Consider the following 13289-nt stretch of genomic DNA (forward strand, 5'->3'; position numbering starts at 1 on the left):
AGTCTATTTTGAGATATTAAGCATTTTGTAATGTTCTTTTGGATAAGGTGCTTCCATTTTTAAATGTAATTTTGATTATTATGCAATTCTTAACGGCAAAAGGACAGTTACAACTTAAAGGCAGTCTCCTTAGGGCTGAAACTGAGCAACATCCACTGTCTACACTCAGCAGAGGAACAACAAATATTTAATGATTACTTTACACCCTTCCGACTGGCCACTTCATTTAATTAAAACTCGCGGATAAAAAAAAAACAAAAACAAGCGTTCAGCCACTGAGGCATGATTTTAACGACCTATTGTCGGGCTCTGTAAAGGTGCTGAGGCATTTCAGCAAGACAGGGCTTTAAAAAAAAAAAAAGAAAGAAAGAAAAAGAAAAAAAGAAAGAAAAAACAACCCTATGGCATCAGATGCTTTGACAGAATGATCATTGAAGAGGCAGAAATGGTGAGGAGACACAGCTGTGAAAACAGGACTACCTATCTGAGCATCTACCAATACGTCTGACAGGAACTGACAATGCAGCAGTTGACTGTCTGTATCTAAGAGAAGCAGGGCAGTTTAACAAACAGCCTGACTTTACCATTAGTGATCCAGTCCAAAATCACCCCTCTAGACCTCTTTATCTGCGACGGTCCCTGGCTGTTTTTGGTCTGCTGTTTTATCCATAACCTCCTTATCTAAGATTCATATATCTGTAGAAACCAGATCAGTGAGGCGCAGCAAACAGAGAAAGTGAGATGTCAACCAGAAATTACAGAGAACCGCAGCCTTTAGCAAGTGTGTGTGTGTGTGTGTGTGTGTGTGTGTGTGTGAGATCATGCTCTCAATCAAACACGCACAAACAAACAGAGAGGAAAAAATTGAAGATAGATCATGATAAAATACTGCTAACAATAAACACACAAAAATAGACAGATCTGGACCATATTTATGATTCTAATGTTTTTGTGCGTGTGTTTATTTACAAACCCAAGGACATAGCATGCTTAGACAGACAGAGTTTGGAATCGTTCTCGGGCGGTGAGGGCGTGAGATGTTTTTTTCCCCCCCCCCCCTTTTTTTTTCCCTCTCTACAAAAATGTCACAAATGAGGTTATAATTACGACTGCGCTCTCCGTGCACGAACAGCTCCGAAGATACACACACTTCTGTCATCGGTGAAATTAGCTGAAGGAAAAAAAAAATCCATTATCAAAGTCATTGAAATGATCGTAAACTTACAGTTCACGATCACATTTGTAATTGTAGTCTAACTAAACATGACCTGGCGTGAAATGTTTGCTCGTTACTGTGCGGAAGATGTTTTCATCACTGGCACAAATAATAAAAGCAATTTCAAAAAAGGACAGTTGCACTGCCGCAGATGTAAACAAAGGTTGGGGGGGGGGAGGGGGGGGGGGGGCGGGGGGCGCTGGAACATTGTTTAGTGTTGACATGATTGGCTAGTTTAGAGCTGAAATGTTTGGGGGATATTTTGGGCCTTTGCTCTTACCTGAGTTTTGTATTACAGTTATGACTAATGTAATTCTCCAACTGTACCATGCCGAAAGTCCCCTCGGGAAGCTTTGTCATAGGGCTCCATGCAGAATGCCAGCTATGCAGAGATCTTCCATGGGTCAATGCTCTAACCCCGGGCATGTTGGAAGCACAGTGCCAAAGATTTACTGGCCTGTCTCCAAGCACACACACACACACACACACACACACTCACCACACACATACAGGCACACATTTCTCTCTCACTCACTCACTCACTCACTCACTCTATCTATCTATCTATCTATCTATCTATCTATCTATCTATCTATCTATCTATCTATCTATCTATCTATCTATCTATCTATCTATCCATCTATCTATCTATCTATCTATCTATCTATCCATCTATCTATCTATCTATCCCTCTCTCTCTCTCTCTCTCTCTCTCTCTCTCTCTCTATCTCACTTAGACTGAGCTTTAGACATGCTCACATTGCTCTTTGCTGAGGCTGCCCCGTGCAGAGTGGTTGTGTAAGAGGGACCGGCGGGCTACTCAAGGTGTTCCGTTACTGCAGACCGAGGACAAACAACTGTGATCCGGTCAACCTAAACCTAACCTCTGGCCAAGACTGGGGAGAAAAAAAACGTCCAACGTCTCTCTAGCTTCAAATCTTCAGTGCAGGGGTGTCAGGTCTCCTTCCTGCGGGGGAAGTTGTGCTTTTTCGTCTCTTCGGTTCATCTCGGAACTTAATCGAGTGAGGAAATGAAGGAGAGAATTGGTTCGAGAGCCCTTTTAAAATTATTGATTTGAAGCTGATTGGAAGCTTGCCCAGCAAGCCTGAGGACACACAACACACCCCCCTCCATCCTTCCACCCACCCACCCCCCCTCACTGCACAACAAGATTCCTGAAAAGCCCGGCTTTGGTCGTTCAAAGAATGAGTAATCGAGTCGGCACACGTAAGGCTCATACTTAGGCTGTGAGTTGCAGTACAGCTGAGAGCAGCTCTTCTCTCTGAAAGAGCTAAAAGTAGTGAAGCTTTTACTCGCAAAACCAGACAAGGTCATCAGTCAGGGTCACTTCTTTAGTACACATCACTGTCTGTGCCATGCCATAAATACCACCACTTCTGTCATCAGAAATACACACACACACACACACACACACACAAATCTCATTTGCTATTCATAAATGCAAATGCTTTCAGAAGACTGACCATCCAAACACACCATGGTGCATACCACTGCATGCATTTAGATTCCTAGATGCCAGTGCTACACGATGACCGGAAGATTTCTTTGGAAATATATAGAATCAAGGATGGTGTTCACTGTTAAGTCAATGATTTAAGAGCATGTGCTGTTAATAAATTATAAATGAGTAAACTCATTTTAAAAGGCAGCAATCAGAAGGACAAATTCATTCATTTTGGCAAAGAGAGCCAAGCTTTCGCTGTACACAGGTGAGAGTTTAGAGCAGTTTCTCAACTCCTGTGGACCAACCAGACGGCACATTTTGGCTAACGCCAAGCACTGGCTTTCCTTATTCAACAGGCCAAGGTCAAGGTAATCAACAGATAAGTTGACTCGTGCGTGAAAGTGCTAGGCTAGTGAAAAAAAAACCTTGCTGTCTTCTAAGTCCTCGGGAGAAGACTTAAGAACTGTTGGGGTATTTTGTGTTGATGCCATGAAAGCGTTTCTAAACAGCTTCAGTAATCTAACACATGGAAACATATTCAGGCTCCTCATACCTGCAACTGGTCAGTTTTACAAACTAAAATGTGCATTGCATCTTAATGAGCTTAAGATAAAGTACATGTCATCAGATTTATGTTATAAGAGGACAGAGCGGGCTGACAAGACAGGTGACTACTTTGCATGACAGCTATGGAAACTTGATTAGTAGATTTCACCATGCCAGTGGACAATCTTGTTTAATACGTGAAGAGGTTTGTCCTTTCGTTCTCGTTTCATTAAAAACAAAAACAAACAAATAACAACAAAAAAGAGAAACAGAAAGAAGTCTTACAAAAACATAGGTACATGGTGTGCATACATAAGGGGAACGGAGACTCAATATATAGGGGGTAAAAACGTTTGTGTTAAAAGGTTTAAGAGTTCATGGAAGGTTCAGTCATTCAACGTTCCATGATGTTTAAAAAAAAAACTGTGAATTCAGCAATAGGCTACATCTCAATACTTAATCTAAACCTCTGTTATATAAGGGAGAGAGAAGGAGAGAGCGAAATCGCTTAGTGCATTGGGGAGCAGGGCGTTCTTGGTGTTTTTGTGCGTGCTAGTGTGAGGAGCAGTTTGCGGTGAGTCACTGAGTGAGTGAGAGAACGCACCGTCACCCGTGTGTCAGTGCGTACCAGTCATAATTAATTCATGCGCTTCCTGCGAGCAAAGCCCACGCCTTACAAACCATTTCAGTCCGAGAGCCTCTAGAGAACCTCTAGCTTCAGGACAAAGAAAGTCCTCCATCACAGAACACTTCCCAGTCTATGAACAATACCTTGATGTCCGCTGAAATTAATGCGCGCCCGCACACACGCACGCACGCACACACACACACACACACACACACAAAATCAATTGGTTAGCTTGATTATATACAAAGTGGAAACGGATTACGCGAGAGCTTCAAGTCACAGGTGTGAATAAGATCGGGAAGTGTGAGACATACTGGATTAAATTAAATTTCCCGAGTGGAAACTGTTTGTGCGTCAATCGTTCTGCTCTCCGACTAAAAATAGCCCCTCTCTCTCCATGTATAAACACTGGTCATTTGTGAAAGACCATTAACGTTAGCATTAACCAACACTGCATTATTTTTAAACTGTGCCCATCTAACCCTCTCAAGATCAATTCTGTCGCCAAGTCATTTTAATTACCGTAATGACAGAAACAGTAGTTAAGATAATAGCATCTGAAACAGTCAGGGCAGGCAGGTTTGAGACCGGGACTGTTTGTCTGCTTTACAGAGTAAACTGAATTTCACTCTGTGTCATTGTCTGCTTCAGTCTGTCGTTTATATCATGGGAACTCAATCTCAGCGCGGCCAAACACAGCCGTAACAAAATAAACAAAAGTCGCTGAAAACTGCCCCGTAGTCTTTCCATGTTTGTACAGAGTGAAATGAACACATTTTTATTTTGATTCAGACATGTTACCTCAAAGAGAAAAGCAGAACTCTGCCATGGCGGAGAGAGAGATAAGAGAAACATCAGAAATGACAGCAACACGGGCAAAAAAAATAAAAAAATAACCGACATCAAGGGCTACCTGAGCTAACCGGTGCTGTGATGTTGATTACACGAGGGATGTAAAATGTCATGGTGGTAAGCTGAAGGGCAAGGCAAGGATTTCTCCCACCTTCACGCCGCGAGCGCAATCCTATTTTGTGTTAGGCCGTTGACTGCCGGGGAAAGGTTCCTGCTAGCAACTGCGTGCAATCGGAATTAAAACTGAGAGGAGAGGTCACTTAAAACGTGAAGTTGTAAGAGACTCGACCTCGATCAAAGGCCAGTAGAACATATTTAAGTGAATGTCCAGAGTGGGGCTGAACTGATAGAAAATGAGACCAGATCACGGTCGAAGAGTGGGTCAAACGGTTAGATTACTGCTCAGGTCACGATCATGTTAGGCAGTCACTCTGCCTTTACTAATTCCCTTGTCAAATAGTTCCAAGAGGAATGAATGAGTTAAAGAAACGGGGGGATGCTTGAATGCTACACAGTCTCTTTATCAAGCCATTTTATCTCATTCTGACAGATGTGCAATCTGAAAAGATATTATGACGCTGTCAGTCTTTCACATTGACTTTGTATCTTTGATTGAAGTGAAGATGAGACCCACTGTGAGGTAAGATCAAGTTGTGATTTTAGTAACCTGTTGCCCTCCTTCCGTTATTGCGCTTGTGACTCTCTCCAAAGGATTACGCCATTTCCATTTTTATAGCTAATGTTATTTCACAGGGATGATTCCTTTATTTCTTATGGAAAAATAAAAGATATTCCCTCACGATCAACATAAAAAGATGCAGCTTGCATGATACTCACCCAATTCAGATAATGAAGGGGTAGGAGCCAGACTGTCTGTCATACGTTTTATAGCAAAGAGCTCTCAGCGGACCTGGCTATCCAGATGTTTTTATTAAAGGAACATTGCTGTACAGGGAGCCAGTATATGAGTAATAATGGTCTTCATTTTTTAATTGAGCAGCTATTCGTACAAAACAGATGCCATTCCTCATACAGGTAAGTTTTGTGTTTAAACAAAACTGCGCATAAACCAATTGAACGTGTCACATGAATGAGACCTCAAATTGTTTTTTTTACCTCCAAACGGTATACACCGTCGCTCGCGCAAATACACAGGCACACAAGCGCGCACGTACGTACACACACACACACACACACACACACACGCATGCATGCACCCACATTAAAAAAAAAAAAAAAACAGAGAGACGGACACAGACAGAGGGGTGACTTAAAGAGAGACAGAGAAAGAGAGAGAGTGTGAGAAAGTGAATGAGAGAAAGAGTGTGAGAGTGAATGATTTGTGCTTACAAATGGATACTGGACAGAGAAACAAATATCCCTTACAACAGTTTTATCTGGACAAATGTATCGGACAAAATGCCATTGCCGCTTTTGTCCCCCCCCCCCCTTCTTTCTTCCCACCCTGAAACCAACAGACCTTCGTTTCATCAAAGTCAGCGCTGGCCCTTGTCATCCAGACACAATAGCTTTTTCTGTCTCCATGGAAACCACAAGGGACAGAGACAACACAGTCCCATCTCCGTCTTTGCCATGATGCCATTGCGTCACATGTGCCGTGTCTGGTTCAAAATATAAGAGCAGAAAAACTCAAAAGTTACACAATGTGTTTTGATACTCCGTTATAAATTTCATGATGTCAGGTTAACTGAGGCGCTGAAGACACTGAAAGCATGTTTGTTGCTGTATAGTTAAAAAAAACCCACCATATTTATTCAAATTTCTTTGAGGAGAAACTGTTTTCATCTGTGGCCTTGCTGTGAGAAGGCAATTGTCAAGATTGGTATAGTACAAGAAGATTGGGAAAGTACAAGCAATCTGGGAAGTCTGTTGGAGTTATGAACTTTAAGATATGACTCAGATATGACGGATGGGCGTCAGGTCTCTGCCCAATCCAAATTGTCTAAACAATCTAAATACGTGTCTTAATATACAATAACAATACTATGCACGAGAATTTATAATCTTTTCTGCCATCTAGTGGCCAAATGGAGAAATCAGCTCAATGTTTCTCTTAAATGTCAGTCAGACTGTCTGAAATGATTTTTGTAATTCTCCATGATAAAACCAGAACAAAAAATGTCACTGCCCATTCATAATTGTTGTATTTTTTGTGTTTGTTTTTTTTTTTCCAGAAGATCAAGGTCAACATGGAGTGTAAGGCACATGTTGTGCTCACAGAATGAGCTCCCTATAGGGGTAGAGTGATTGAAGGAACATGGAGGGCAGGCAAATTGAGAACACCTCCATCAGTGGCAATGCGTCAGACATCCATCTGGTCACGCACAGCATGTGGGAGGTCGTCACCATAGCGACAGTGTCGGCCATTGTTAGCCTGATAACAATCATCGGAAACGTTCTCGTAATGTTGTCCTTTAAGGTCAACAGCCAACTGAAGACGGTAAACAACTATTACCTGCTAAGTTTGGCTTTCGCGGACCTTATCATTGGCGTTTTCTCAATGAACTTATATACCTCGTACATACTAATGGGCTACTGGTCACTAGGGAGCCTTGCTTGTGACCTGTGGTTGGCCCTAGACTATGTGGCTAGCAACGCGTCAGTGATGAACTTGCTGGTCATCAGTTTTGACAGGTACTTCTCTATCACAAGGCCCCTGACGTACAGAGCCAAGCGGACACCCAAACGTGCGGGCATCATGATCGGCCTGGCATGGCTCGTGTCTTTTGTCTTGTGGGCCCCTCCCATCTTATGTTGGCAGTATTTTGTCGGGAAGAGAACCGTCCCAGAAAGACAGTGTCAGATTCAATTCTTCTCCGAACCTGTGATAACCTTTGGGACAGCAATTGCTGCTTTCTACTTCCCTGTCTCTGTCATGACGATCCTCTACTGCCGGATCTACAAAGAGACGGAACGTCGCACCAAGGACCTGGCTGAGCTCCAAGGCATCAACTATTCAACGGAGTCTGGCAGCAGTAATGTCCAACCGCAGAAAACCATCATCAGATCTTGTTTCAACTGCAAGCAACTCAGCACCACCACCAGGGACAGGAACCAAGCCTCTTGGTCCTCCTCCAATCGCAGCAACACGACCAAATCTGCTGTTGTTTCCAATGACGAGTGGTCCAAAACCGATCAGCTGACCACCTTCAACAGCTACGCTTCCTCTGAAGAGGACGAGCATTCGGTGTCTCCAGGTGCGTTCCAGCCAGCCTACAGGAACCAGGGATGCGCTGGCGACAACAGCAAAGCAGCGGCAGAGACAGCCAGCGAGAGCGAGCAGCTTAGCGGCTACGTGGACGAGAACTTCTACCCGTCGCCGGTGAAGAACAGCTCTCAGAAAAGCAAGAAGTGCGTTTCCTACAAGTTCAAACAAACCACCAAGGAAGAGAGCCCCCAGCAGGCCAAGAACGGCGACACAAAAGCCGGCCCTTCGTCCTTCTCTTCGGCAGAGTCCGTGAGCGTTCCGTCCACCTCGTCCTCCTCCAAACCGACAGACGCCACCCTGAAGAACCAGATGACCAAGAGGAAGAGGATGGTGTTGATTAAAGAGAGGAAGGCAGCCCAGACTCTCAGCGCCATCCTGCTGGCCTTCATCCTCACCTGGACACCTTACAATATCATGGTGCTTATCTCCACCTTCTGTTCCAACTGCATCCCCCTCTCCCTGTGGCACCTCGGGTACTGGCTCTGTTACGTCAACAGCACCGTAAATCCCATGTGTTACGCCCTCTGCAACAAGACTTTTCAGAAGACCTTCCGGATGCTTCTTCTGTGCCAGTGGAAGAAGAAGAGAGTGGAAGAGAAGCTTTACTGGTACGGTCAGAATCCAGCTGTGAGCGGCAAGTTGACCTGAATTCACCCAGATGAGAGGAGAGAGAGGCATGGCTGGTATTACAATACCGTAATATTCTGGAACACGGTCATGTGGCCATCAGGAATATGTTTGGTCATGACTGATATTATCACGAATAACAGATTATTCTTTATATAGTCTTGTTCCAGGACTATTACAATGCACAAATTGCAAATACACATCAATATGAGTTCAGCTTTTCTGAGGACCAATCGAAAGTTGAATCAAGTTTTAAATACAATTTTGTTTTGTCTATTGTTCCAGATTTATACGTTTACTGTTATCAAAAGGCACAAACAAGTATTAATATTTCTTGGTCAGTCGTCCATAAATGTGTTATTATTAATGCAGATATTTTGCTTGATACAACTCTAGTGTTCAAGGGCTATATTACTGTTTTGTTTGTCTGTTTATTTGTTTTGCCATAGCAATGTGAAGTGGATATAGAGCAGCCTATCCAAGATTGTACAAGTTCATCAAAGGCCTTTTTTTTGCACATGTGCCATCCTCTAGACAAAGAACAAATGAAAACAAATCCTGCATTCCACCAAGGACAAGAGCACTGGTCCCAGGTTCATTACGCAGACAGAAGATCGAGAGTGAGAGAGAGAGAGAGAGAGAGAGAGACAGACAGACAGACAGACAGAGACAGAGACAGAGAGAGAGTTGAATAAGTATTTTCATTTTTCAAAGACAAAAAAAGCACAATTTTGCTCTCGGCATTATAATTCTTCATTTTATCCTCGCTGTTGGTGAAACCATTGTTCCTGTTGTAAATTCCATATAATCTCAATTAATGAAATGTGGCAGATGTGTCGCTGTGAGTGTTGGCTTTATCAGGTAAGATGGAGCGTTTTGTTTTGTTTTTAACTCCATGCTCACGGACAATGAAAAAATAAACTAGATGTTCTCCAATCAGCTTAGTCGTGACTCACATTCATGTTGTGTAACCGCATAATAGGTTTTTCTTTCTTACTTTTCTTTTAGTGCTGTATCCAATTTAAATGTCATTTTCCTCCCTTCTAAATGTAAGAAACACATTTTAGCGTTCAGCATTGTTATCATTTACAAAAATGAGCAAAACAAAAACAAAAAAAAACCAAGAAAAAAACATTTGGGGGGGAAAAAAAACCTACAGTCATTTAGCAGCTTTCTCATGGGAACATTTTATTCTGTGAGAATGTTGTCCTGTAACCATCACAAAAAGGCTGCTCTGGATGCAATTACAAATTAATTTCTCTCCGGTACATTCAAAATCTTGTTAGGTAATAAACGTTACCAGAATATTAAATCTAAGACGATAGTGAAAGTCGAAATACAAAACCGAAGAAAACTATTGATATTGCTTTTTTTTATTGATTTTTTCATGTCAAGTGGCATTTTGCATTTGATATTGTACATGGTAGGTTTACTTTACTGAAATTTGTGACTGTGTTCCTGTGCATGTCGGATTTCTGAAATATACACCTGTTCAAGCAAAAACCAATATAATGTTAGTGTGACTTTCCAACACCAGTAATTATTGCATTACATAGCAGGTGGCCAGTTCTCCTCCTGGAGGGCCGTAGTGCCTGCAAGATCTCTTCCCCAATTCCCATAAAAACAACCAGAAAATCCAACCAAGGCCCTTAGGAGCCATCTGAATAGCAGAAGGAGGTGTATTCGATTAGAGGCTGGCACAAAAATCACAATGGAGTACTGTCCTCCAGGAGCACGATTGGCCACCATCTCATTTTACACTCCAACACTTAAAATTAGGTACTTAATCACACTGAATAAAGATGTAAATGAGTCAAGTTCTGTGACAGGGTGAAATTTGATTATATTAGATTAGATTAACCTCCCCTCCACAGTCTGTGTGTTGTCCCATTCTACAATCAAGAGATACCTTCGTGATTAGCTCTTTCCCCCTCCTGTAGATTAACTCCAAAGCTCTCAGGACCACTTTGATGTAATTCCCTATGTTCTAGGTGATGTAATCACAGTTCATCCTTCTTACAGTCCCTGCTGTGGATCACCTTAACCAAGTCAGATGGTTTCACCATCATCCAGGCGTATTTGCACAGGTGCTCCTTGTTGCAGTCCTTCTGCCAGTAGATCACGTTCCTGCGATTGAGGTTGGCTCCGGCGCAAGCGTCGTACCACCAACCTCCACCGGCCACGCCCTGGAACTCCAACTTGGCGCAGTTCTGGAAGTAGTTGTCATTGTCGCGGTCCTTGGTGGTGAACCTCTGGTTGTCGTGGAGATAGTTTTCAGTGTCCAGGGTAAGGGCATCCACAGCGGTGCCTTGGAACAGACCCAAACGTAAACGATACTGGGCCTCCTCGCCTTCCACCAGAACGGGGTCGTATTCGCCCGTCTTGGTGACGGCATCTTTGTCCACCAACTTGATGCCTAGTTTGTAGCGTCCGGGTCCGCTCGTTAGCTGATGGAGATATTCGTTTCCAAGCCAGTGGTTCCCCATTAGAGTCCCAAAACCTGTTTTGTACTCCTCCCACGAGCGGTCAAAATCCACAGAGCTGTTGACAGTGATGTGCTGCACCACGGTCCAGCCGCCATCTTGCATGGCACAGAAAACTGCGATGGGGGAGTCCGCAGGCTGGATCAAATAAACCCCGTCCTGTGCTTGGCCCCCAGAACCGTGCCACAGTTCATAACAGTCCCTGGGCAAGACTGAGAAACAGAGAGATAGAAAGTAATTCAGTTAGGACTACGTAAACAGCGCTTCAGAAAAGTGTTGCGAACGCCATGTAATGTAATTTTCCTGTCTCAGAAACAAGTCCAGGTTCAGACAGCTCATCATAACATCATCATACTTTTCTTACTTCAAGTTCTCATTGTCGAAACTGTCAATACCAGACCACTACAGCGCATAATAAAAGTAATCTTTGTTTATTTCTCTGTCATACTATGGGAATTTGGTTTTGACATCTGTGTGATGTCAAATTGGTGTTGACCGATTTTTTTTGAGTGTGCCAAATACTTTATTTTCAGACAGAACAGTTCAATGTCTGTTTGACTGAATTTGACACATGCGGTAAATACAAAGCAGTTCCCAAATCTGCATTTGGTGTCTGATGATAAAGATTCCTCAATGTCATGTACCGTGTCCTAACAGAGAGAAAAAAAAAACCTTCCTTGTCTACTAGATCTCACTAAATCATTCTTAGAGTTGGCGTATCTCTGTCGGGCGAAAGTGTGTCACAGAGACAAAGGTCTTGTGTATGACTGACATCCCAAACCGTGCAGGAACTGTGACCTCCAGACACGACGTGTTAAACGCTTTGTCAGTCAGTGGGTCCCTTTGATGGAGTTTGACCTATGACAGTGCAATGTCATTAATTCAGTCAAGACAAAGTAGCAGTCCTCTCAATTATGTTTACAAGCACTGTCTTGAAACTCTTTCAGAAACTGCTAAAACGAGTCAAGATCCTGAGAGATCAGATCTGTATTAAGAAATGAAATTTTCTAAGGAACCAAAATTCAGTTGGTCCACTTGTCTTCTTATAAATCAAGGCAGTATGTTGCCTGGTAACACTGACAGACGTAACTATGTTTGTATCGGCATAGATTTCTTTTTTTTTTTTTTTTATGGATGTACTGTAGAGGTAAAGTGAATAGTGAAGAGAACTGTGAATCCATTTTAATATTTAAGATGTTTAAGATGTTGTTTTATTTATACACAAGGGAAACACTGTCAAGAACAGTAAGAATCCACAGGTTGTGGTCTTGTACCTTTCTGTCCCAGGTTCAGGATGAACTTGTGCTCATCACTGGAAAGCAGATGAATGTTTTTAGCAGGGGGACCCTCAGCTTGCACATCCATCACACTGAGCCCACACATGAGAGCCATGATACAGGTCCCTAAGTGCTTCATCTTTCACCTCAATCTCCCTACAGAGGAACGAGAGAAATTAACTAACAGAGAACAAGAAAGAAAAGAGAGGAAGAAGAAGAAGAAGAAGAAGAAGAAGAAGAAGAAGAGGAAGAAGAAGAAGAAGAAGAAGAAGAAGAAGAAGAAGAGGGAGTTCCCAGCCTGTTCTGTAGAGCCATCTCCTGATTGACGATAAGGCACTAAATTACCCAAACACACAATAATTCAATGAACCATAGTCATGACTGCTGCTATTAGTCCAATGTAAGTGTGTAAGTGTAAGGAAGTGGGAGATCCTAATCAAAACTAATGTCCACTTTGGTACAGCCTATTTAGAATGGATGAAAGAAAGAAAGAAAGAAAGAAAGAAAGAAAGAAAGAAAGAAAGAAAGAAAGAAAGAAAGAAAACTACACAACAGACTTTATCTGAGCACTGTAAATGTTCAGGAACAACTTTTGACAGGTACACGGATGGTAATGAATGGGAATCTACTGATCAGCTTACCTTTTCTGCGACCACCTGTATTTCCTTTGTACCTGCGTACGCGTGCCGTGTCTCTGTTAAGTGAAGCCACAATGACAGTGAGCTGCGGTTGAATCAGGGTTGGAGTGCAAACAAGGCTGCCAACCTGCATTTCAGAGTCCACACTATAGCAGCCACATGCTCATGAGTGAGCTCCGTCAACCCTGTTACCGTGTGTGGACTTCAGCCTCAGTGTCATGTCCCACCCAGGGTTTTATCATCTAAGGATAAGACATCTAAAAGCGTAAAGGAAGTAACCCTAGCATTGAAAGATAATGTTTACATTGATCTAAAGAAAGGTAGTTGT

The 13289-nt window shown here is 42.7% G+C and overlaps 2 protein-coding genes across 2 annotated transcripts; one reads left to right on the forward strand and one right to left on the reverse strand.

Annotated features, from left to right (window-relative positions):
- Nucleotides 1-6985: 6985 nt before the first annotated feature.
- On the forward strand, nucleotides 6986-8584 carry chrm5a (cholinergic receptor, muscarinic 5a). The gene has a single exon (XM_030781244.1). It carries the CDS (start codon nucleotides 6986-6988, stop codon nucleotides 8582-8584), a length of 1599 nt encoding a protein of 532 aa, XP_030637104.1.
- Nucleotides 8585-9742: 1158 nt separating this feature from the next.
- On the reverse strand, nucleotides 9743-13154 carry LOC115818030 (fibrinogen-like protein 1-like protein). The gene is made up of 3 exons (XM_030781256.1): nucleotides 12965-13154; nucleotides 12321-12479; nucleotides 9743-11258 (listed from the first exon to the last, which is right to left on the reverse strand). Exons 2-3 carry the CDS (start codon nucleotides 12460-12462, stop codon nucleotides 10564-10566), a joined length of 837 nt encoding a protein of 278 aa, XP_030637116.1. The 5' UTR covers nucleotides 12463-12479; nucleotides 12965-13154; the 3' UTR covers nucleotides 9743-10563.
- Between the last annotated feature and the right edge of the window lie 135 nt (nucleotides 13155-13289).

Source organism: Chanos chanos, chromosome 1 (genome assembly GCF_902362185.1).
Source record: "Chanos chanos chromosome 1, fChaCha1.1, whole genome shotgun sequence".
Taxonomy (NCBI): domain Eukaryota; kingdom Metazoa; phylum Chordata; class Actinopteri; order Gonorynchiformes; family Chanidae; genus Chanos; species Chanos chanos.